Genomic DNA, 25,993 nt, shown 5'->3' on the forward strand with positions numbered 1-25,993 from the left:
TTTCTATTTGTAATCAGAGATATAGAGATTTATTAGTCTGTTTATTTAGGATGTTCACGCTGCGTTAGAGCAGGTTTCTGTTGTGACAGAGAGACACATAGAAAGACACTGAAGGACATGAGAGAAATAGACAGAGAGAGATTGAGATGCACTGAGAGAGGGACAGTAAGAGACAGAGACATAGAGAGACAGAAAGAAACTAAAAGGGACAGAGAGAGACATGAAGAGTTTAAAAAGAAACGTTAAGAGATACAGGATGACAGAGAGGGACAGATAGACTTATAGAGATGAGAGTCAGAGAGACAGACAGACAGACTTAGTGATATAAAGAGAGAAAATCATAGAGACAGACAGAGACAGAAGGGAACGTAAAGTGAAGGAAGACAAAGAGAAACATAAAGAAGGTGAGACAGAAAGAGAGGAAGAGACATAGAGAAACATAGAGATAAAAAGAGTCACAGAGAGACAAAATGAGACAGAAGGAGACATGGCAGTCTGTTTTACACGAAATATTCCACTCTGTCATGTTCCCCTCTGTCACAGGTTCCCTTCCATCATAGGTTCTCCTCTGTCACACGTCCCCTCTGTCACAGGTTCCTCTCCATCACAGGTTCTCCTCTGTCACAGGTTCCCCTCCATCACAGGTTCCTCTCTGTCACAGGTTCACCTCCGTCACAGGTTCCCCTCCATCACAGGTTCCTCTCTGTCACAGGTTCACCTCCGTCACAGGTTCCCCTCTGTCACAGGTTCCCTTCCATCATAGGTTCTCCTCTGTCACACGTCCCCTCTGTCACAGGTTCCTCTCCATCACAGGTTCTCCTCTGTCACAGGTTCCCCTCCATCACAGGTTCCCCTCCATCACAGGTTCCTCTCTGTCACAGGTTCCCCTCCATCACAGGTTCACCTCCGTCACAGGTTCACCTCCGTCACAGGTTCCCCTCTGTCACAGGTATTTGAAACTGTAAAGGACAAAAAACATGATTTGTTCACATGAAGAGAACATGTCAGGTTGGCATGTCCATTTGGCGCTGATCTCGTGGAATGAGTCATGTGGTGAAGGGGGAAGCGCATCATCAGGCAGATGAGCCTCTTCCTCTTGACATGCTAATGGCTCTAAACTGATGAATACACCTCACTCATTCCCTTCGTCCAAGCGCTCCGACCTCCAGCCGCCATCCATCAAACTCACGCCCTCCCCTGCACGTAGCCCCGCCTCCTCACTGCAATCAGCTAATTCTCTCTCTCTGGGGTTCACCCCGCGTCCGCCGAGGCGCCGGTCCACCTCGCGTCCACCCTCGCTCTTAATCTGCTCTAATGAAGTCCTGATCCACCAATTAGATCCGATCACTGCAGGGCAGCAGATAAATACTGGGGGCAGGGGGGCTCAGGCTGCGTTATTAGCTTGATGCTAATACATTACACGTGGCCTGGAGCCGGACAAGGACGAAACAAGGACTTCATGAACACGAACTCACAGGGAGGCCGCAGTGGACGCTTTCTTTAGGGCGGACAGGGAGTCATTTGTTGGGCTGTGGATGAATTTGTGAAGATGGTGAGAGTATCATGTTAGCGTTGCTTAGCAACTGCCTCAAAGTACCAAATTAGCTTATCTGAATGCTAGAGGCTAGTTTCTAGAGCTAACATTCATGCTAACCTTCTGACAGGAAAAAATTACTTGAACAAATTGACGATTTCAGTTGAAATCCCCGCAAAAGTAAAGGAGGTGACAGTTTTAGCGTAACACTTCATACAGTTCTTCCCAACGCAACTGTAAATTAGTCATACACTTGTCTTTATTTTGCACTTACGCTGTTCTACAGATGGTGAGTTAGCCACCTGATAGCACCCGACCCAGGCAGTTTCCTCAGTCTCACCACAGTGTTGTTAGTAAAAGCTGAACTGCTAAGGCTACTGACAAAACATAGAACCTGCTTCTGTTGGTTCCTGGTGGTTTCGCAAGGTGTTCTGGCTTTTCTTGATGTGTTGATATCACAATAAAATAAAATATGCTAACAGTTTAAAAGTGACCTGTGACTGATTTTAGACGAGCTTGATTGTTTTCTGATAGAATGTAACCATTAAACCAATTCTGTTCAGAGGAAAAAACACTTACCTTGTTCTTCCACTCACTGGCCACTTTATTAGAAACACCTATTTTGTTCTTCCACTCACTGGCCACTTTATTAGAAACACCTAGTTTGTTCTTCCACTCACTGGCCACTTTATTAGAAACACCTTCTTTGTACTTCAACTCATAACAAATGGTGCATCAACAGATGAGTCTCTAACTGGACGCAAGCAAGACTCTAATAAAGTGAGTGGTAAATGCTTCACATTGAGAAAAGTAACAAAGGTACACGTCCCAGACGCTTCGTTTATGGACCACCTGTTCTGAATCCTGCATGTTCTCTCCACCAAAGTCACCTGAATGATACAGAACTCGAGGGCTGTTAAGACATGATTAACGCTTCTGGACAGGTTCATTTGAGCTTCATCCATCAACTCTTATGTTTTTTATGATTTTTATGAGTCGTTGGACGTGTTTGTGTGTGTGTGTCCGTTCCTCAGTTTATACCACCTTCTTGCCCACCTCAGCGTTTTCCCTCCGTCGCCCAAAGAGAGTTGTGATGCATTTAAAAGCATCAATAACACCCAACCTACGCTGACCCTGAGGCAAATAAAAAGTTATTGATTCTCCCACCTTATTGCTGCCCCACCTCTCCACCTCCCGAGTAAGACTTATTGTTGCCTCCCGTAATACACTTTTACCTAATCACTTGGCAACATATGAAAAGGTGGAGGGAAAAAAAATTAAAAGCGCTCACCTTTGCAGATGAAATTAGCCCAAAAGCTGTTGCAAATCAATGAAATCGATGCGGTCAGCTTAACTGATGCCCAATCGGCCACTCGCGATCTCGCGCCTCGCCTTAACTGCCCCCAGGAGCCCAGTTGGCGCGTGCGCTGTTTCGTCCACTTTAATTAAATTACAAAAAGGCGACAGGTTTCCAAAACGCCGAGAGCATTGCTTTGGCATGCACCCAGTAATTAAAGCGACACCCTGCCTGATCACTGGAACTCGCCCTAAATGAACTCATTATGCTTCTTAACCTAAACGCTTTGCTCACTTATGGAAGCTGGCCTGGGCCAAACAGCAGCTGCTCACTGGCCACCTTATTAGAAACACCAAATAAGGTAAACCGGGTAGCCGCTCACTGGCCACTTTATTAGAAACACCAAATAAGGTAAACCAGGTAGCCACTCACTGGCCATTTGAGGTAAATCACGTAGCATTTATTTACTTTTAAGTTGTTTTTCTTTTTCTTTTTTGCAGCTTTTAGTCATTGAGGTGTAAACAGAGTCATTAGCAGGACTGGCTCTAGCCATTTTGGGCCCAAGCAGGATTTTTAACCCTGGCTAATTAATAACAATGACATCCACAATTTAATTCTATATTAGATACATTCATAACTGCTTTATTGGTTTATTGCTCATGATCAGATGCTGGTTTGAGGATGAAAAGATATACATTATATACCCCTCCCAACATTTTGAATCCAAGGCTCTCTTGCTTCCCAGCCGTATTTAAACTTAGTTGGATCTAAACCTGGTAGGGACTTTTTTACCATCCTAAATGCTTTATGATGGTCCAAATCCAGTCCTGGAGATCTACTACTCTGCACAGTTTAAGTCCAACTGAAATCACACCTGATGCCCTTCAGGGGCATCTGAGTGTCTAAGCCAGGTGTGTTGGAGCTGAACTCTCTAGGGTTGTAGCTCTCCAGGACCAGAATCGAGTCCCCTGGCATGAATGATGAACCTTCTAAAGACTAACTGGAAGGCAAACGGATGTGGTTTACACGCTGTGATGGCCGAGAGGTTAAGGCGTTGGACTTGAAATCCAATGGGGTTTCCCCACGCAGGTTCGAACCCTGCTCACAGCAAGCTTTATAATGCCTTATGACACATGCTTTGAAAACGTAGCCGCCCTGAACTCCTCACTTAATGAAGTCCTCATCTCGCCCTCATCTTAAGGGTTTGAGTCTCTAAACTGCTGCCATGGCCAACTGGATTAATTGGTATCTGGTGGTGACAGTGTGGATTGCAGCTGTTTGAAAACCCCCTTTAACGCCATGCAGCACAACCTCAGAAAATGTAGCTCCCCTGAAGTTCCTCATTTTACAACGTTCCCAGTTCAAACTTCAAAAGATTAATTTTCTCTAGAACAGGGTCAGGATCGGCCAACAAAGAGTCCAGTCCTGGTTTTCCTACTCAAACACGCCTCAGTCAACAGCAGCTAATTGTCAGGTACACTCTCAGAAATAAAGATAGTAAACTGTCACTGGGGCAGGATTAGTCAGGGAACATAACTGAACCATAATCCACTGAAATGATCTGTTCTAAGCTGGACTGACTCCACACACCCCACCTCGCCTCCAGGCTTTTATTCTACTGCTCTGTTTTAAAACATTCGGTTATGAAAAGGTACAAATACCAACTTTTCACCTGGAGAAACTGATTTAAGGTTCACAATTAGACCTTAAACCCACTGCTGTACCTTTAAGGGAAGATTTACACTGTTTGTACCTCGATGAATAAAAAAAGGAACCTGAACAGAACCTTCATTTCTAACAGTGTATAAAGTTGGACATGAAATCCAAATCCAACAAATGCCAACCTGTCAGTATAACACATACATTTCTATGTTTGTTTGAAGCATATTTTTGATTCCTTCTAAAATGATCGAATAAAATTTGGATCATGAGTTTAATTTTTAAGTAAAAAAAAACATTTTCACAGTTTTTATGGCATTTCCAGGTGGCAAAATACAGGGGTCCAGGGGGTCTGGTGCCCCCTAATTAACCCCTTGGACCCCCTGAATGCCTCAAATTCAAAATTCTGGGGAGTCTCAAAACATTAACTCACTATGATGTTATGCTGTCTGATTAATGTGTGCAGGGCCACATTCCCAAACCAGAAGAAAAACAACAAGACCCCCCGAATATTTCCCATACTGAACACTACCAAATCACAGAGTACAAGTTTTAGTCCCTGCACCTGCATATAGAGACACACAGAGAGACATAAAGAGACAGAGAGAGACAGTGAGGAGACAGGGAGAAAGGAAGAGGGATAGAGAGACAAAAAGAGACAAAGTCTTAAAAAGACAGACAGAGAGAGAGAGAGAGAGAGAGAGAGACATAGAGAGACGTAAAGAGACAAAGAGAGTCTCAGAGAGACATTGAGAGACATAAAGAGACAGAGAGAAAGGGAGTCATAGAGAGACAGCAGGGTTACCGTATGTTCACACAAGCAGGCAACAACGCGTCAGTCATTTCGTTATTTGAACTATGAATAAGAGACAATGTCTTCGCGAATGATGTAGCCTGGGAGCCCTAAACAGCTGGCAGTTAAGGTGAGAACGTCTTAGTCTAGCGAGTCTGACTTACTGGACTGTGACTGTTGTTCGCTTAAGGGTCTAGCTTTCTAATTGATGTTATAATGCATTATAAAGGTCACTGTGAGCAGGGATTGAACCCAATCAGATTTCGAGTCCAACACCTCTGGGCCATCATAACCTGCTAGGCATGGATTTGAGTCCTCCTCCACATCCATAAACTTCACCACTCATTTATAGGGGTCCGAGCAGACCAAGACGAAGCTTAACGTCAGGCTGTGATGGCTGAGAGGTTAAGGCGTTGGACTCGAAATCCAATGGGGTTTCCCCGCGCAGGTTCAAACCCTGCTCACAGCGACCTTTATGATGCATTATAGCGCATCCACTGAAAGTGCAGCTCTTCAAAACTCTTTCTTTTTCCTTCTTAGTGAATTGACACAATCCTCAGACTCTCGAGACTAAGGTAACTGTTAAGCGACTTCAATCCATGTTCACACTGATGTTCATAAGGGTTCACAGCTATTCCAAGCTTTACAGCACCGTTCCTTAGTCCCACTCCTAGAGATCAACTACACTACAGCTTAATTCATACAGATCACCTGATCCAGGAAAAGGTTGCAGATCAGCTGACGAACCGGCTCTTATGTGTTCAGGAAAGGCTTTTTAAATAGAGAAAGAAAAAAAGGCTGCCTAGGTTCTACTGCATGCTTGGAAAGGGGGGTTTTCAAACAGCTGGATTCCACACTGTCACCACCAGATACCAATTGATCCAGTTGGCCATTGCAGCAGTTTAGAGACTCAAAGCCTCAACCCACGGGAGATGAGGGCGAAATGAGGACTTCAGGGCGGCTACGTTTTCAAAGCATTTGTCATAAGGCGTTATAAAGGACGCTGTGAGCAGGGTTCGAACCTGCGTGGGGAAACCCCATTGGATTTCGAGTCCAACGCCTTAACCTCTCGGCCATCACAGCTTGGCAGCAAAGCGCTCACTGCACGAAATTGCACAGATTTGCGTGTGAAATGGTGGTAAAAGGTGAAAAGTGAGGGATCGAGTTAGAACGACTGGACGGGCTTCTCGTGCTGTGATGGCCGAGAGGTTAAGGCGTTGGACTCGAAATCCAATGGGGTTTCCCCGCGCAGGTTCGAACCCTGCTCACAGCGTCCTTTATAACGCGCTGTAGCGCATCCATAGAAAACAGATCTCACAGCATCTGAACTCTCAGGCTTCTCCAAATGAGATGAGAGTTCTGGATCATGTTGAACAGAAACACCATACAAACATCTACAGGTTACATGATGGAATGCAGGCCAGTGCAGCTCCAACTGTCACTGTTCACTTTATTAAATGTCTCAGGGAACATCATTAGAATTTAGATAGATAGATAGATAGATAGATAGATAGATAGATAGATAGATAGATAGATAGAAAAATTGATGGACACATAGATAGACAGACTGACAGATAGAGAAATAGGCTGAAACATAGATAGACAGACAGGTATATAGATATATAGACAAACAAAAAGATAAAAAAAAAACATAAAAAGATAAACCAGCTAGCTAGCTAGACAGACATGCAGGCAGACAGAAAGATAGACAGACAGGTAGATGAGAGAACTTATGGTATAGGAGAGCTATCATTCGACTCCAGTCGTGTATCTGTTGCCTTTATATTGTTTGTATAATTTATAGAATTTCTTGACCTTTTCTAAGAGCAGCGTCTTCATTTAGCTCAAGCAATGCTACTAACATTTTTCTCTCTTTTGCCATCTGGAAGAAGGTCAAGCAGCATTCGGGCCAAACTGGCCAACAGTTTCTTTACACAGGCAATCAGATTTCTCAACTCCAACGGACTGAGTTGAAGGACACCCACGCGGACCCCCGAACACATATACATAACAATATGGGACGATCTCGCTCCCGACTGCTTGCAGTTCCAAATTATGGAACACCGTATTAATATGCACAAGTTGCTTCATTTCACTGAAACGCCTCATTTGATCTGACCGTAGATCTAATTGCTTGCATTTTTGCACATTTTTCTCATTCTGTGCCTGCCATTTTTTATGTTAAGCTAACATCTAGAGCCTACATGAAGAAAACTCTGGAAAATGATAGTTATAATTTTCTAGAAGTTTATCTTGAGATAATGGGTTATCTTCAGATTACAAGATAATGCAGTTCTTATCTCAAGACAACAACTTTTGTTTTCTCAAGATTACAAGATAACTAACTTGTTATTTCAATACATCGGCTATGTTATCCTGAGGTAACAAGATAATTCACTCTGTATCTGAAGATAGCAATCCAAAATATTTTAACTACCTCTTGGCCTCCTGAAATAGCCTGCCTGAACCACACTGATAATGTAGCTCCTTTCAGAACTAGAGGGGGGAGAGAAATGAGGGATGATGATGCTGGACCAGTTTTGAGGACTTAAAACTCCTGGATGCGTTATAAAGGTCGCTGTGAGCAGGGTTCGAACCTGCGCGGGGAAACCCCATTGGATTTCAAGTCCAACGCCTTAACCTCTCGGCCATCACAGCTTGACAACGCACCTTTCTTCGTCGAATGTGGTGCGTGGGCCCCTGTGATTGCGCGGTGAAGGAGGACATGGCTTGGATGTGGAGGCTGCTGCAGTGCTGTGATGGCCGAGAGGTTAAGGCGTTGGACTCGAAATCCAATGGGGTTTCCCCGCGCAGGTTCGAACCCTGCTCACAGCGTCCTTTATAACGCCATGTACCGTCAATCTCACTAGTTGTAGCGCTCATTCTAAGGGGATGTGGGCCTGATGTGGAAGAGTCTGGTAGAAGTCCAGGAATAGAGAAAGCAGCGTCTCCAACTTCCCAGAACTCTTTCTTAGTCTCCTTCACTGCACAGCTTCTCTGAGTGCACTCACGCTGGCCAAGCTTTGCATTACAGCGCCTAGAAATAATTAAACATGAAATAAATGAACCTACTCAGCCTTTAAGAGGGTAGAACGATGTGGTAAAATAACATTTAAATGCTGTATTATTGCTGTATTGTGGGCGGAGTCAGTTGTATAGAATAAAAACACTGCGTCTGTAAATGAAGCATAGAACAGCATTTGTTTACACCAATCTTCATTTTCTAGTAACTACTGGGACCTCTAAAAGCAGAAAGCCATGAGCAGCGATGTTACAGTGATGTTACCATGGTCGAAGGCCAATTCCACTGAATTCCTAACATTTCCACCTAATAAAATAAGGTGTGCACAGGTTTGGTGTGAAATGGTTCATTGTAGTGACTGTAATGGTGAAATAGTGAAACATCTGAAAATATATGTCTTCTTTGGGGGGCTATTTTCTCTCATAACACCCTATGTGTACATGTATCCCATTCAATTTGTTTTACTGGCCTTTTAACTTCTGCTCTTAATAGAATGAACGAGGTACCATTCTTTCAGGTTTATTTGTATTCCAGGTTTCATCATTGAATACAAATGGTCATGATCATGTCTGTAAGATGTTGCTTGGAGTCTCCAAAAATTCAGAAAAACCTGCGCCGGTCAGGTGGATTTATAATTAAAAAAAACAAGTCTAATAATAAATAATATATTTCAGGCGAAATTAAATGGAGAGGGTAGAAACGATCTTTTGGCGGCACCTGGTGGCAAAAGCGAGAACAGCGTCTAGAAACCCACCGGTCAGTTTCAACAGACGTGTTATTTATCCACTTTTCTGAACTTTCATCGCCAGAACCCTGTTATGTTAACATATACATACAGAAATCAGCGCCTGAATAAAAATGTATACCACGTCATGTTGGTTTTGTGTACCTTTGAGAGATATACAGTGAGAAATGGGGGATACTTGCGGAGAAATGGTAGATAGGCGAAAACACTGAACAGCTCACAGTCTAAAAGTAATCATATATGTAAAAAACACAAGTTCTAGCTCCGCGTCAACCTCCTGCCTCTGTTTAACACCTAAACCGTTATAAAACTACATTTCCCATGATGCAGCCGCCCCACCTTTGCTTTGATTAGTAGCAGCGTGTCCTGCTTCTTTCTCTTCTGTCTCTCAGTCTGCGAGCAGCATGGCCTCTGAACTCGGTAACCTGCTTTCCCTTATTTCGCTCTTTATTTGGTCAGTTTAACGCGTTTAATCGAGTTACGCTCGTTTTGCAGCGCTGTAGCAACAAGTTAATGGAGTTTTTAATGGAGTTCAGTTACTTTATTTAACCGTTAAAGTGTTTGTATTTCCTGTCTTAGCTTGTGTTGTTTATGTGGTTCTCCATTCATCACTTCTAGAAGCCTTCATGAGGTTAAAATGGGCCTTCAGCGAGCAGGAGCACTGAAGTCTGCAGGACAGGGGGGCTTATTCTGCGATTCAGCCATTATATTAAACCCACCACCCCTCACTGTCCACTTTATCAGCACCACTTACTGTATAGCTGCACTCTGTAGTTCTACAGTTATAGACTGTAGTCCATCTGTTTCTCTGATACTCTTTTACCCTGTTCTTCAGTGGTCAGGACCCCCATGGACCCTCACAGAGCAGGTACTATTTGGGTGGTGGGTCATTCTCAGCACTGCAATAACACTGACGTGGTGGTGGTGTGTTAGTGTGTGTTGTGCTGGTGCGAGTGGATCAGACACAGCGGCACTGCTGGAGTTTTTAAACACCTCAGTGTCACTGCTGGACTGAGAATAGTCCACCAACCAAACATACCCAGCCAACAGCGTTCTGTGACCACTGATGAAGGACCAGAGGATCCCAAACTCGCGTCTCGGACTTCGTCTTCAGTTTAACATACGATTAATTAATTAATCAGTGGTTGTTTGTTCTCCAGCTCTCCTCAGTGTGTCGGATAAGAGCGGGTTGCTTGATTTCGCCAAGCGGCTGGTGTCGGTGGGGCTGCAGCTGGTGGCATCAGGCGGGACGGCCAAAGCGCTGCGGGACGCCGGCCTTTCTGTCAGGTGAGCATCACACAGGCGGAGCTAAACACTGACTGCAGTGTCAACCAGAGCCGTCACAGTTGATCTGTTACACTGGATCACTCGGTTTAATAGCGGCGCTGCTTCTCAAAGAGCCATCAGTGAGTAGATGGTAGGTTTCATGGTAAACCGTCTGCTTTACACTCACAATACACCAGAACAAATTAGCCCCGCCCATTCTTGCTGAAGTTATACGTAGTGTTTCAGCCTTCCACAGCCAATCAGAACAGAGATCATGCACACATATCAGTTTTAAATGCACAGAAACGGTTTCATTCAGTCCATTATCAAGGGAGAAAAAGATGATGGAAAACGGTGAAAATGGAATTATTATATTTTTCTTCTTATATTTTAAGCCACACAAATGTTATTACTGAACCTCAATCACTGAAAACAGTAGGAAAATTCTTTTGAAGGTCTCTTTTAACAGTAAGAAATAGACACACTCATTTCCATGCATTTTTGATAATATATTTGTGTTTTTTTAGAAGTTTAAAAGCTTTCATTTTTCCTTTGAAGTGTTCTGGAATATTTGGAAGTATTTGCATGATTTGGCTTTGTTCATTCAAGTTAACTTCTGGAATTTTTTTAGAACTTTTAGAATCTTTGCTTTGATCTTTTGCCATGATCAGTTGAGGCTGCTGTAATTTCAACTCGTCCTTTGCTTTGTTCTTCTCAGAGATGTTTCTGAGCTCACTGGTTTTCCCGAGATGCTCGGCGGACGGGTCAAAACCCTTCACCCTGCGGTCCACGGCGGAATCCTGGCCAGACACTCGCCATCTGACCAAGCTGACATGGAAAAACTAGGCTTCAGTCTTGTAAGGTGAGACTGAAAAACAGTCAATCTCTGGACTCTTCCCTAAAAACTGATCCATTTTCCAGCCTTTCTTGGCTGTCCTGTTCAGGGTCCCTCTGAAGGTCTCACGTGGTGAGTGAGTGTCATGTGATGGTCACACGAGGCCTAATTAGATTTGATAACTTGCTTAACTTGAGCTCACATGTTTAGAAGGAGAAAGAAAGTTCTTTCTCATTACTGCTATTTCAGGTGCTACTGCTGTGACTTTAGGCTCAAGATCTCTGATTGGCTGTGAAGAGGAGTGTAGTAGAATTGGATTGGTTGAGTTGCACCACATGGTTTTAACAACAGGCTATTGTAACATTGGAATGTCCACCAGTCTGAAAGCAGAAATGTTTATATTTGTTACTTGTTGGTTGCCACGTGACTTGGATTACACAGTTGTATGGAAAAGTTTAGGCACTTCAGGTCAAATTTAAATTTCTTATTTTCTAAGAGAAAATAAAGTAACACATTCTCTACAGAGAACACACTTAATCCTGACATTGAGGATTTTTGTTTGCTTGGATAATTTATAATTCAATATATTGGGGGAAAATGTAATATAAAATGTGCCATTATTTTTGCACAGGTCATATTTTCAGTTTCCCCCAATATGTTAAATTCAGCAAATAAACCGCATCAGTGTTAGGGGCTGTCTCAAAATTACTGGACAAAAATTGTCTTATTATTTTATGTATTTTTAAACCATATGAACGTAAAATATCCATCGCTGACCTGACTATAAATGCTCCAATGTAAATTATAAAAACCGTATATTCATGGTAGAAAAACTCTAAATAAGTTTGATTCACTTAGAAATCAGTTGCAATCTGATATACCTTCTTTATTGGTGTACTGTTTTGCCTTTTTGCCTCTCTGTCCACTCATATTACACTTTAGCCCTATTAAGACAAAACGTTTGGGCGCTCCTGGTCTAGATTCTCTTTGGTTGTCCTTTCCAGAGTGGTTGTGTGTAACCTCTACCCATTCGTGAAGACTGTGGCGACTCCGAACGTGACTGTGGCAGATGCAGTGGAGCAGATTGACATCGGTGAGCAAGATGTTCAAGCATAACCTGATTTATGTCTTAAACTAGAAAGTAAGGTTTGTTTGAAACCTTCTGCCCAGTCCCATTTCTTATTTTTACCCCTAGCTCTTGTTTTCAAGTGTCACCCATAGCCCATTGGAACTGGGTTATAAGGGGTAGTGGTTGAAATGGGACACTTAAATAAAAAGAGCATCACTTCATTAACAGCTACCAGCGCCGCTCTGTAGGCGACCCTGTCCGTCTGCTGTGACAGCAGAGGAGGGTGAAGTTCAGCTCCTCACCTGCTGGGCTTTAGTTACATTTAGGGAATCCTACGCCTTCAAAGAGGGGCAGTTATTTATCACTCGCCCCTAATTCTTCAGTGATATGAAACTGAAGTCAGATATTTGCCAGCTTCTTGTTCCATCATTTAAGGTGAAATGGGAAAATTAGCTAGCTGGCTACAAAGACATCAGCTACTACTAGCGATTTGTTTTGTGCTTGTTATGAAGAAAAGGACCACAATGCATTGAAATAACATTAAAAACTAAGGTAATATAATGATTATCATAAATTTTAACAGAGAAAATTCTCACATTTGTGGGTTTCTTTGGTCTCTCGTTCAGCCGTCTCGTCGGTTTTTCTTTTGTTCCTATATCATTCTGTTTGGAGTCTTTGAAAAACCTCCGTTTGGAGGGTCATGTAGCCCTAACACTTCACCCCACCCCTCTACCTCAACAAGAATCGGGACACCCTACCCCTAGACGTGAGCATGCAAAATGGAGAGCTAAGGGCTAAGTGGTAGGGCGAGCGGTGAAAGGGGACTTCGCCATAGACAGTCTTGACTAATTGATAACCCAAGTTGAATGTGAAAGGTTGAGTTGATGCTTAACATCCATCGTTGGTGTTGGAGGTAGAGCAAGACGTAACTAAGCAGTGCTGGGGTAAATGAGTGATTTTCTTTGATCACCGCTGATTTTGGTATCAATGAATAGCCTTTTTATCACAATTATAATTTTGCTTCACATCTCGGCTCCTAGAAGGCTTATAGATCACTATAAAGCATAAGAGCAGTCAAACCATTCTGGAAACTAGTCATTTGTACCATGAGATTAAACAACATGGTAAAATCTATCATAAGATTTTGGAGCATATTGGTCAGTACTCGTTTAACCCTGTTGTCTCCAGGTGGTGTTACCCTCCTACGTGCTGCAGCTAAAAACCATGCCAGAGTGACCATTGTCTGCGATCCGTCTGACTACAACCTGGTCGCCAAGGAGATGGAGTCCTCTGACAGCCATGACACCAGCCTCGATACCCGCAAGACTCTTGCTCTTAAGGTGAACGTAACAAACATCATAGGAGTGAAGCTCTTGCAGAATGATGGTCCATCACAGTGGTCACCAACCCTCTTCCTGGAAATCTACTGTACTGAAGAGCTTGGCTCCAAGTTACATCTAACACGATGACTCGCTCTTACCTCACACTAATGCTTCTGATCCAGCCAATGAGAAAGCACAGAAGTTGTTATTTAGCTGGAGCAGGTGTGGCAGATTGGGGGTTGGAACTAGACCCCACATGAAGGTACATCTCCAGGACCAGGGTTGGTGAACACTATTGAAATATGGTGGTTGGGTTTTGGTAACTTTAGCTCAGTCAGCTTGTTTTGGAAGAGCTTGCATGTACTATGGATTGGTGTTATCTAATACTTAGACTCCATGTCCAAAGGTTTGTAGACACCTGCACCTCCAGGGTTTCTTCTGAAATGAAGGGTGTCTCTAGAACTGCAGTAACAGCCTCTACTCTTCCAGAATGGCTTTACATTAGATGTTGGAACATTGCTGTGAGGATTTGATTGAGCATTAGTGAGGTCAGGTACTGATGTTGGATAGTCAGTTCTGGATGGCTCCAGCTCATCCCGAATGTATCGGAGCTCTATCACTCCAGCAAACACAGGTCTACTGCTCTGATACTGTAGGTTGTATATGTGCTGCTACGAGTTGCCCTGTAAAGGCTGATATAGTAATTCGAAAGTCAGTCCACAATGTTTATCTTAACGTATCAACCTCATACACAAGGGCTTGAAATTAAGGTCTGGCTCAATGTTCAGATCTTAAATGCAAAATCAACGTTATTCTGATGAAGATATGAGGACAACAGTAGATAATTCACTCACATCCTTTCAAGACGTGTCCTTCACTGAGTTTTGACTGAGCTTTCTTTGAATCTTTCACTTGTCAGATTAATCCTGTTGGGGAAGGGGTTTGAAGCACAAACCACACTACAAAATGAATGTTGCATGCAATTACACATTACCACCAAAGAGGTCATCAAACCCCCAAAATGTCACGATAATATGCTAGCAGAGCGTTAGTGAGTGCGAACAGCCAATGAGCTGCTCCACTTGCCAAACGGTCAGCACTCACTAGCAGTAATATTAGAGTCCTGCTGCCCAAAACCTGTTTACTGTAGAGCAAAGGAAGCATACAGGAGAGTTTTCATTGATTTTTTTTAATGGAGCACATTCTTCTACTTTCTAAACTTGAAGGAAAGTTTGGGCGAGTGATTAGAAACTATTTTAAGCCGTTGAGCTCCATTCACAACCATTCATTGAGGACACACTTGTGGGCGCCCTCTGGGGTGTGGCAGTACTGTTTTTGATATAATGGGGGAGATAGGAAGTGGCCAGACTCCTCATTAACCAGCTCTGATGCTACCCTGTGCATGCTACTAGCCTGCACAACTGTGGTCTATTTTCTGTGTTTACCAGCCACCTTGCACATCTGATGTGCTTCTGTCAGAGCTGAATAAACGTTTAGTTATCAGGAGGTTTGACGTTTGGCCTGTTTGGCCCATGTTCCAATCCTTCAGCCGTGTTCAGGCTTGCACCAGCGTCATTGCAATTGGTATTGAGCAATACGCCCATACCACCAATATTAACACCCTCTACACACTTAACCTCCACTCTTAAGCAAGAGAGTCAGTGAGTAAACGCACTGCTTATCATCTCTGAAAACATCATTGATTAATTTAACCCTTTGCTAATCAGTAAGTTTGAATAGTGGGTTGTAATGAGTCATGGGTCATGGCCAGGATTCCTGCTGACCTCAGTGGCGGGGCGAAGTCCAGGTGGAGAGGGTCGTGGTATTTATCAGCATCCTCTGGTGGAATGTTTAGTGTCTGTCAGCTTTAAGTTCAGAGTGTTGATTCTTCACGTCCTTATGAGCTTTGAGGTGAGCGCCCTCTAGTGGAGAAGTTGTAATGTGACTGTGAGAGCTTGAATCTGCACCTTTTATAGGTTCGTAGGACAAAAAGATGTTTGGGTGCCCCTGAGCTCAATGCCTGACTACTGTTTATTTGTTAAATTGAAAATATTGTCAAGGAAATAAACAGCATAATGGGTACCAGGCCAAAGTTTTGTACGTGTACATTTTGTACATATTTATATTAATTTCATTTAGAAAATGAACAAGTTGCGCAGAGAGGTTCAAACAAATATTGTGCATATTTGGGGCTTTATGAAGTATATAGGTATTAATGAGTTTGTATTTCTCTCTTTTCTTTTTCATTGTATTCCTGAATTTAGCTAATTCTAACCATGCTGTTTTTTTTTTTTTTTTTTATGGGAACCCTCTGTTAGTTTAGAATTAAATGGCCTGTTTTGAGGAGAAATCCAGCTTCAAAACGTCTGTTCTGTTTACTTTGAGACTCCTTCAAAGAAGAAGTAGAAGCAGGGACATCTGACGGTTTTGTCTGGACTTGCTTTAATATACAGGTTTTGAAATTTTCATCAGTTTGTTTTTATGTAGTTTCTCATTTTGACTTTTGTTTTCGGTTTCGTTTCGGTGAGGTCTAAGAGTGCGTTAAACTTTTCATATTGTGATGAGTGCTGTGATGGCAGGGGTTTGAGGAGTCATTCACGCGCTAGAAAACTAGAACTAGAGGTTTTTCTCGGTAATTCTGCTTCATTTTAGTTCAGATTTAGTTTTTATGTTTTTGAAAACTGTTTTTTTTTCCTTTATAGTTAACAAATACATGTTTTTCATTTTAATCATAGTAAAGCTTTAAGGGGCAGGCTGGAGGTTAGGGAACCAGCCCTGTGACCGGAAGGTTGCCAGTTCGATCCCCTTGGCTGACAGTCCATGACTGAAGTGTCCTTGAGCAAGACACCTAAACTCACTGCTCACTGCCCCCTAGTGTGTTTTCACTAGTGTGCATGTATGTGGGTGTTTCACTGCACGGACGGGTTAAATGCAGAGGTCTAACTCCTCTGTGTGCAAAACACCGGGACAAATGGTTCTAAATTCTGGTTCTAGTGAATTTACAGGTCGAGTTGATCAGCCAAGACGTGAATTTTAGTTTTGCAGTGTGGTCATGGAGTTTCTCGATCTGTTAGCATGAGGCTTCCTGCATGGCTAAACAATCAGACCACTTCAAGTTGTTCAGTAATCTCTACTACTCTACTAGGCTTTCACTCACACGGCTCGGTACGACGAGGCAATCGCTGATTATTTTCGGCGCGAGTACAGCCGCGGAGTTTCTCAGCTGCCGCTCCGCTACGGCATGAACCCTCACCAGGCGCCGGCTCAGATCTACACCCTGCGCCCCACCCTGCCGCTCACAGGTCAGTGTCACATGCCTTATACATTGTGTTTTATTTAAGTGGAAGTTTAATGAGTAAAATTTGTTTTTACCCTCCTCTCGTAGTTTATTTTTGCCTTTTTCTGATAAGTGTCTTTTTTTTTTGGTTTTGTTTTTTTTTTTTTTCTTCTCAATTTGTTCAGAAAAATGAAGTATTGTTTTGGGATAAACAGAAATCTACTCATCAAATACTCACTGGATCTGATTCAGCTATACCCAGCGACTGAAAACTCCTAGAAGTATAATAGTTGAATTTCTCTCTCTCTCTCTCTCTCTCTCTCTCTCTCTCTCTCTCTCTCTCTCTCTCTCTCTCTCAGTGCTGAATGGTTCTCCAGGCTTTATTAATCTGTGTGATGCTCTGAATGCGTGGCAGTTGGTTAGAGAGTTGAAGAGCTCTTTGGGAATGCCTGCAGCCACATCCTTCAAGCATGTCAGTCCAGCTGGTGAGCGCACGCGCACACACACACACACACACACACACACACACACACACCTCTCCAACTAGGCAGTGGGTAGTAAAACCTTGCAGCTCACTGACGAGGTCTGTACTGTAAATATGCTCTTAATGCAAATCGTCTCAAGCCAGATCAGCCAGATCAGAATTCCTGTTGAAGCCTGTCAGCTCAGTGTGGTTCACTGTTGCAGGTGCCGCTGTTGGTGTTACGCTGACCGAGGAGGAGGCCAAGGTGTGTATGGTGCACGACCTGCTGAAAGACCTCACGCCACTCGCTACCGCTTACGCCAGAGCCAGAGGTACCGCACACACCAACAAGTTACTGTCATACTTCACTTTTCTGCCTTTCTAGTACTGATTTTTTTTTTTAGGCTTTAATGCAGTGGAGCAGCCTTTCACCAGCCTGATGCAGCTATAGCGTGGTTACTAGAGGTGGCCAATGTGGCAAATATATCATGATGCGTCAAAATACTTTCACGATATGTATCACAACGTTTATCTTTCGGAGGTTTAATGAGGTGGAGCAGACAAAGTAGAACTTGTCTTGCAACTTATTAAAATACTGTACTAATAATAATAAGAAGGAAAAAAGAAAAAATTATAGTGATTATTATGGATTATAATGCATTATGCTTTATAAACTAAATCCAGTTAAAGAGGCCCTCTGTGGTGAAACATGTAGTTAGGGTCTTTAAATGCTGATAATGTCCACAATAGGGTCAGAAAAGCAAATTGTAACTATATCGTTACAAATATCGTCATATTGCCCACCCTTATCAGTTATAATCATATTGTCTGATGAGGGATATCAGTATATATTTACATCACGAAATCACAACTTCCGCCATTTATTTTGTGATTGGTTCATACATTTTTATACGCCAATTTTAACGTAATTTTACCAGAGAAAATCTGTGTGTAGATCTGGTGACTGATGGAGCAAAACATCTCCAAAGCACCAAGTATACAGAAAAAGCAAAAAACCTTCATAAGCTTTAATGTAAGCATGTGCAACGAGATATTTGTTGTCGTTTGCTGTAGTAATTATCGGTCCCATCATGAAATTCTAACGTGGTGTAAAAGGCAGCTGGTATTGTCAAATAAAAAAAGTCAAATATGGAGAAAAGTTTCTTCTGTGCATTATATATGGGCATGTTTCAGAACCTATGGTTGGTCCAGGATTGGAGCACATTCATTCGGTTTAACGTCCAGTATTACATCCAGTGTTTTCTGCCGAAACTCATGTTATTTATATCTGCAGATGCTCATGTAGCACCTCTTATTTTTTACGCAGCATGCTAAAGCGACAGCCTATGATCGATCGTTTTACATTTCAGTCAAATTCTTTTTTTTTTTTTCAAAGTTGGCTGTTTTATGGTGAACGGTTGCTGAGCAACACTGCCATGCTGTTTGGTCTCAGAAAGGACGAGATGTATTTGCCAATTTTGAGTAGTACTAGTTCAATAGGTAGATACATATTAAGTACGTAGTTATTTGACTCCTGTTTAATTCACTAACGGCCATTTATAACCTTGTAGAAGTTCTGAATGTCTGTATCGTTTGTCAGGCGCAGACAGGATGTCCTCATTTGGAGACTTCATCGCTCTCTCCGACCCCTGTGACGTTCCCACCGCTAAGATCATCTCCAGAGAGGTTTGTGTGCTGCAGTGCAGTGATGGGTCCAGACTGAGGGTGAAGCTGTGGAGTTGTGTAACATTGATCAATCGAAAACATCGCAACCCGTTTCTTAAATTCTCCACACTGCGGTCGACTTAGAGCCCAGCTCGTGTCTCTGGATTCACCCTCCTCTCCGTGCTCTCTCAGGTGTCGGACGGGATAATCGCTCCTGGCTATGAAGAGGAGGCCCTTCGCATTCTCTCCAAAAAGAAGAACGGCAACTACTGCGTTCTGCAGGTGACAAATGCTTACATACTAGTGCTTTAAACAAGCTCAGCTCACTCACTTAGAAGCTTCTCACTCACCTTCATACTCTTTTTCTTAAACATCCACTCCGCTGGTGGACAGTTAGAGACTGAGGCTCATCTAAAGATGCAGTTTCTGTTGGGCATCCTCTGTCTCTTTATCAGTGGTGAGTTTCTGACCACAGAGATGCTCTTGTGGATATTTTGGGTGCTGGACCAGCCTCAGCCTAACACGTGTGTAAGAAAATAAATAAATCAAGTGGCCAGTGAGTGGATGTACAAGGTAGGCGTTTCTAATAAAGTGGCCAGTGAGTGGACGTACAAGGTAGGCGTTTCTAATAAAGTGGCCAGTGAGTGGATGTACAAGGTAGGCGTTTCTAATAAAGTGGCCAGTGAGTGGACGTACAAGGTAGGCGTTTCTAATAAAGTGGCCAGTGAGTGGACGTACAAGGTAGGCGTTTCTAATAAAGTGGCCAGTGAGTGGATGTACAAGGTAGGCGTTTCTAATAAAGTGGCCAGTGAGTGGATGTACAAGGTAGGTGTTTCTAATAAAGTGGCCAGTGAGTGGAAGCACAAGGTGGGTGTTTCTAATAAAGTGGCCAGTGAGTGGATGTACAAGGTAGGCGTTTCTAATAAAGTGGCCAGTGAGTGGACGTACAAGGTAGGCGTTTCTAATAAAGTGGCCAGTGAGTGGATGTACAAGGTAGGTGTTTCTAATAAAGTGGCCAGTGAGTGGAAGTACAAGGTAGGCGTTTCTAATAAAGTGGCCAGTGAGTGGATGTACAAGGTAGGCGTTTCTAATAAAGTGGCCAGTGAGTGGATGTACAAGGTAGGTGTTTCTAATAAAGTGGCCAGTGAGTGGAAGCACAAGGTGGGTGTTTCTAATAAAGTGGCCAGTGAGTGGATGTACAAGGTAGGCGTTTCTAATAAAGTGGCCAGTGAGTGGATGTACAAGGTAGGCGTTTCTAATAAAGTGGCCAGTGAGTGGATGTACAAGGTAGGCGTTTCTAATAAAGTGGCCAGTGAGTGGATGTACAAGGTAGGTGTTTCTAATAAAGTGGCCAGTGAGTAGCTTCTGAGTAACGTTCTTTTAATCCTGCCTCTCTCAGATGGACCCAGAGTACGAGCCTGATGAGCAGGAAGTGAGAGTGCTGTTCGGACTGCACCTCAAACAGAAGAGGAACAATGCTGTCATTGATAAAGGCCTTTTCAGCAACATCGTCTCCAAGGGAACGGTGCGCTGCAACCTTGGCATTTTTCAATAGGGGTGTCGGTCTCTCTAGGAAATGGTTCACTGCATCATATTGAAACTATTCAGTATTAAGTCGACTTTCTTCTTTAGACCTGCTCTGCTCTATTAAGATGCACTCCAAATATAAACTTCAACAGCTTTATATCTTCAGCCACTAAACTTTCCCAAATTATATCACAATCATCTCTTACAGTGTCCCTCATAAACAATACACACACATTTACATCAGCCTGGGATGCAATAGTAATGCTCTAGTGACACCTTAGGAACCACCTTGGATAACATAGTAATGGTATAGCAACATCTTAGCATCAACACCATAGCAACAGCCAAACAAACACACTAGCAACCACCTGGGACACCATAACATCAGCCTAGCAAACACTTTAGCGACCACCTGGGACACCATAACATCAGCCTAGCAAACACTTTAGCGACCACCTGGGACACCATAGCAGCAATCTAGCAAAACTGGAGACACCACAGCAATGGTCTAGCAACACCTAAGCAACCACTTGGGACCCCATAACAGCATCCTAGCAACACCTTAACAACCACCAGGAATACCACAGCACAGAACTTAATTGTCATGATAATTGATCATAGATTTGTTCTACCTGTCCAAAACTCTTCAAAAATCCAAGAATCATCTTTTACATTGATTGCCTGATGATTTTACACCCCATAGTTGGCAGTGTTTTCCTTAACTGGGCTTTGCTTTGCGTTGATTGATTGTGTCTCTAACTGTTTCTCCTGTTTATTGGTCATTAGCTGTCCGAGGGGGCTCTCCGTGACCTCATCGTAGCCAGCATTGCTGTGAAGTACACCCAGTCCAACTCTGTGTGCTACGCTAAAGACGGGCAGGTAAGCAACCAAGCTGATGCAAATTCAAACACATCATTCACTCCAGTCCAGATATGGACAGCAGTTTAGCCCCACCCACTCACACTGAAGTTAGGAGTGTTTCAGTCCTGTTTTTGATCAAAGCGCAATACAGCGCGGCCAGTCAGAACAGAGGTCGTTGTTTGGTGCAGGGGTCCTAAAATACCAGATGTTTGATGTGGGCCTTTTAACTATTTAATAAACAAACAACAAAAACAACTGAATAAATAAGTGTTTTAGGATTGGCTGTTCTTGACTGTTATGAATCCATACTGTAGAAAACGGCTGTTGGCCTCATATTTGGCTGTTGCGGAGTCTAAAGCGTTTGATGTGATGTAGTTGGATACACTGGCCTTCAAAAGTTTGGGGACATCTAGTGTTTCATAATGTTTTCAAGGAATGGTCATGTTTTCCTTTCTAGTTTGAAAAATCTTAACATATTGAAGACTATTCAGGTTCATATTGAGGAGAACAGTGCGAGCACTCAGACCTTTTATATTGAAAAGGTTTATTAGTAGTATTAATTATTTAAAACGGCAAGTAAACAAACAGAATAAGCAAAAACTTAAAAGAACTGCTGGGATGTTTTTGGCTTAACTTGAATATTAATGCTTTTTTCTATTGTAAATTTCAGTAGAAGGTAAACTGCCGAAACGTTTGGCGTTCAGTTAAAGAAGCTCTGACTGTGTGATTGTGTATCAGGTGATCGGTATCGGTGCCGGACAGCAGTCTCGGATCCACTGCACTCGTCTGGCGGGTGATAAAGCTGACAACTGGTGGCTGCGGCATCATCCCAGAGTGCTGGGCATGAAGTTTCGCTCCGGGGTCAAACGTGCCGAGATGGCCAACGCCATCGACCAGTATGTCAGCGGCACCATCGGAGAGGTACACTCTAACGGTCTCGTGTTCTTCACCCAGTCAGAGCTGCTCTCGGTGCTTTGTGTCCATGGAGCTTCCTGAGTGTTCTCGTAGTAGTTAATGAGTAATATATAATTGACAGTAGTTTGAGTAATTTATAGTATATACTGAATACTTTGTGGTAGTTACTTAGTAGTTACTTATTCAATGCTTATACTTATTAAAAGTCACAGTAATTAAACAATTCTAGTATAGAATCATTCATTGTAGTTGTACTGAATAATCCTTAGTAGTTACTGATTAATTTATAATATTTACTGAATTATCCAGTCTAGATACTGAATAAACCATTGTAATTACTGGATATGCCAGTGAGGTTATTAAAGAATCCTGTGTTTTTACAGAATAATCTAATGTAGTTACAGTATAATCTGTAATAGTTACTGAATAATCTAGTTATCTGTAGTTATTAAATAACCCTGTCTTTACAGAATAATCTCTTGTGGCTACAATATAATCTGTAATAGTGACTGAATAATTTCATGTAGTTCCTGAGCAGTTCCGTTTCAGCCGTATTGAAAGGAGGAGCTGATCTTGGATCCTCACTCACGCTGAGGTGTTTGCTGTTATCAGGGTCCTGACCTGGCTGTGTGGAAGGCTCTGTTTGAGGAGGTTCCTGAGCCTCTTTCAGAGACCGAGAGGAAGAACTGGCTGAGCTCTCTGCAGGCTGTGGCTCTCAGCTCTGACGCTTTCTTCCCCTTCAGGGACAACGTCGACCGCGCCAAACGGGTAACAATCACCTCTCCATGTCTTGCACCAATATTTTGTCCGCACTTTCTTTTTTTAAAATATTTCTGCTCCCCTTTTCTTTTTGTTCTTCCAAATCACATCATTAGTTTATGTTGATTAAGGCCTACTGCCTTCAGTCCTGTGGAAAATCTCTTGGCCCCTTTACTCCACGTGACGATCAGAGCCAGGCAGTTGTTTCTCCCTTATAAGCAAACCGATTGACTCTTTCTTGAAGTTTCTTTCTGTAACATGTTAGCAGCCTTTCCCATTACAACTTTCCCATTCGTATTTCAACCAATGAACTGCCTCCTCCTATTATAAAATCTCAGGTAGCACAGTCTTGTAGACAACCTATCAGTGTCCTACAAAGTGCCTACCTGAATCTCTCAGACTTGCTTTTGTGGTTTCTGACACAATTATCCATAAAATGGAGGGTAACATTTTATTTGAACGCTGCTACGTAACATTGACACAACCATGCCATAAACATGTCTGTAGTAGATGTCATAATGTTTGGTGTTATGACAGCTTATGTCATGTTTGCTCTAGTTAGTCATCATGATATCAAGTAATGATATCAAATATTGGTTTCTGTCATGACAATTAACAGTATCGCTAACAGAACTGCTGACTTAATGCTGAAGATGTAGAAGTGGTGGACAGCTTTGGCCTCCTTGGGGTGTTTGCTAGGCTGTTGCTGTGCTATCCCAGGTGGTTGCTAGGTCACAGCTATGCTATCCCAGCTGGTTGCAAGGCCATTGCCATGCTATCGCTGGTGGTTGCTAGTATGTGTGTCTGTATGTAATGTCTATGATGGTCAGTGTGAGATGTCCTTTGAGACTTCGTTTTTAGCAGTTACATTGGATTTTTTTTTTTTTTTTTTTTTTTTTTAACGTTCATTTTCTCTACGGGGAAATAAATGTTTGAATGAACCCTGTATGGAAACTGTACATATGATAAGTTCCAAAAGCACAAGCGCACCATTGCCATATATACTCTACAGTCCCTCATAGCTTCATGGTTTTTGCTCAACAGCTGTAACCCTAAAAACAGTACAAAAAAAGCATGGAATATTAAGACTAAGAAGCTAAAGAAGTACAGCTTTGTCTGTAAAGCCAACTTCTGACACCATATGACCTCTTCCATGTCCTGTTTGGAGCACAGCTTTGTCAGTGTTATGTAGCAAAGGTTGAAGTGAAGTCCTACCAATATGGAGTGCAGTCTTCAGGATTATTGTACTTAGTTAATGTATTTTCATGATGCTCACGTTCCAGTTTGTGTGTTTGCAGAGTGGTGTTGACTACATTGCTGCCCCTGCTGGCTCCACTGCTGATGAGGTGGTCATCAACGCTTGTAACGAGCTGGGCATTACTCTGGTGCACACCAATGTGCGCCTTTTCCACCATTAAAGGAAGGGTCCTCCGCCAGCACCCCACCCTAGACCTAGACTTCTTAACATTTTCCAAGTAGGGCTGCATGATACATCGGCATAATCCGATTGGTGATCAATATTGTAAGGCATGTCTCAATTGCAAAGTTGATATACATGAACTAGCTTGTCTCATCTGAATGCATTGATTCATCAAAACACCAGAAGAGCATCTCTGATTGCTCAGGGTGATCACAGCACTCAGTAAAACTCAGTGAGCTGATTCAAAGCTCATTTGCACATTGCAGCCTTCTTCCATACCAGTATTTCAAAGACAGATATCGCAAAACGGATTAAACAGTATATTGTGCAGCCCTACATATTAACCCTTAATGTTCACCTAATTGGAATCCAAATTGGCTCCTAGCATTAACATAACTACATTTATTAGAGTAGAAAAAAGGCAGAACTGACCCTAGATCTGCGTTAGTCCAGCATGGCGCTCTTCCCTAACTGCTTTTCTTGCACTTCTGTCCATGTGGTGTTGAAACGTTCCCTGCGTCCACTCAGAACATTCCCTCTTTCTACTGTACTAAAGCACCTTCAGAAGTCAGGCATTTGAACAGGTGTTAAAATGCCTTTAGATTTAGTTGTAAATGGTACAGATGTTTAGCTGACACTACATTTCACATTCCATGTACTGCCTTTAGTGTCCGAGAGCCATCGTGGCTGAAACTGAAGAGACGGAATAAACAGTTTTTCAAAGATTTTGTTGTCTTGGTTCATTGAAGATGTCTCTACACTGCATATCACACCTGTATGAGCCTGTTGGACATCCCTTTCCAAAACCAGGGTAATAATATGGAATTGGACCCCTTTTGCCTACAGCAGCCTCCACTCTTCTGGGAAGTTTTTCACTTGATGTCAAAAATTTGCTGCCCATTCAGTCAAAAAAACATTTGTACAAGCAGGTACTGATGCTGTACAAGAAAGCCTGGCTCACAATGTCCATTCTAGTTCAATTTTAAAGGTATTCAGTGGGGTTGAGGTCAGGGCTCTGCAGGCCACGAGTTCCTCCACACTAAATGCGTCAAACCATGTCTATATGGAGCTGCTTTAAGCACAGGTGCTCACTCATGGTGGAACAAGAAAGGATCCTCCCCAAGCTGCTGATACAAAGCAGCATATACTTTTCTAAAGTGTTATGCTGTAAAATTTAACATCACCCTTCACTGGAACTGAGGGGAATCCTGAAAAACAGCCCCATCCCATTATCCCTCCTCCACCAGACTGTACTGTTGATACTATGCATTGTGGTAGGTAGTTTTCCTGGCATCCACCAAACCCAGATTCATCCATCAGATGGCTAAATAGTATAGCTAGATAGTATATGATTCATCAGTCCAGGTTTCCACTGCTCCAGAGTCCAGTGGCAGTGCTTTACAGTGGTGGACAGTAACAAAGTAAATGTAATTCATTATTGTACTTTAGTTTTTTGTGTATCTGTACTTAAGTATTTAAATTTTGGGCAACTTTTTACCTTCACTACATTTCAAAGTCTTGTGTGTATAAAAACAAGCATGTCAAAATGAAAGAAATGCGAAGC

The 25,993-nt window shown here is 42.6% G+C and overlaps 1 protein-coding gene and 6 non-coding genes across 7 annotated transcripts; 5 read left to right on the top strand and 2 right to left on the bottom strand.

Moving 5' to 3' along the window:
• The first annotated feature begins 3,859 nt into the window (after positions 1–3,859).
• trnas-uga lies at positions 3,860–3,941 on the top strand. Its single transcript has one exon. It is a non-coding gene; the product is annotated as a tRNA-Ser (tRNA).
• Positions 3,942–5,670: 1,729 nt separating this feature from the next.
• On the top strand, positions 5,671–5,752 carry trnas-cga. The gene has a single exon. It is a non-coding gene; the product is annotated as a tRNA-Ser (tRNA).
• A 532-nt stretch (positions 5,753–6,284) lies between these two features.
• trnas-cga lies at positions 6,285–6,366 on the bottom strand. Its single transcript has one exon. It is a non-coding gene; the product is annotated as a tRNA-Ser (tRNA).
• Positions 6,367–6,474: 108 nt separating this feature from the next.
• trnas-cga lies at positions 6,475–6,556 on the top strand. Its single transcript has one exon. It is a non-coding gene; the product is annotated as a tRNA-Ser (tRNA).
• Positions 6,557–7,859: 1,303 nt separating this feature from the next.
• On the bottom strand, positions 7,860–7,941 carry trnas-uga. The gene has a single exon. It is a non-coding gene; the product is annotated as a tRNA-Ser (tRNA).
• Positions 7,942–8,036: 95 nt separating this feature from the next.
• On the top strand, positions 8,037–8,118 carry trnas-cga. The gene has a single exon. It is a non-coding gene; the product is annotated as a tRNA-Ser (tRNA).
• Positions 8,119–9,390: 1,272 nt separating this feature from the next.
• atic (5-aminoimidazole-4-carboxamide ribonucleotide formyltransferase/IMP cyclohydrolase) lies at positions 9,391–25,154 on the top strand. The gene is made up of 15 exons (XM_017719327.2): positions 9,391–9,470; positions 10,211–10,337; positions 11,035–11,178; positions 12,156–12,244; positions 13,409–13,560; positions 16,688–16,844; positions 17,179–17,304; positions 17,507–17,614; positions 18,883–18,968; positions 19,140–19,229; positions 20,347–20,472; positions 21,261–21,353; positions 22,074–22,256; positions 22,863–23,018; positions 24,308–25,154. The coding sequence occupies exons 1-15, from the start codon at positions 9,455–9,457 to the stop codon at positions 24,425–24,427; spliced, it is 1,773 nt and encodes a 590-aa protein (XP_017574816.1). The 5' UTR covers positions 9,391–9,454; the 3' UTR covers positions 24,428–25,154.
• Positions 25,155–25,993: the final 839 nt, after the last annotated feature.

Source organism: Pygocentrus nattereri, chromosome 12 (assembly GCF_015220715.1).
Source record: "Pygocentrus nattereri isolate fPygNat1 chromosome 12, fPygNat1.pri, whole genome shotgun sequence".
Taxonomy (NCBI): Eukaryota; Metazoa; Chordata; class Actinopteri; order Characiformes; family Serrasalmidae; genus Pygocentrus; species Pygocentrus nattereri.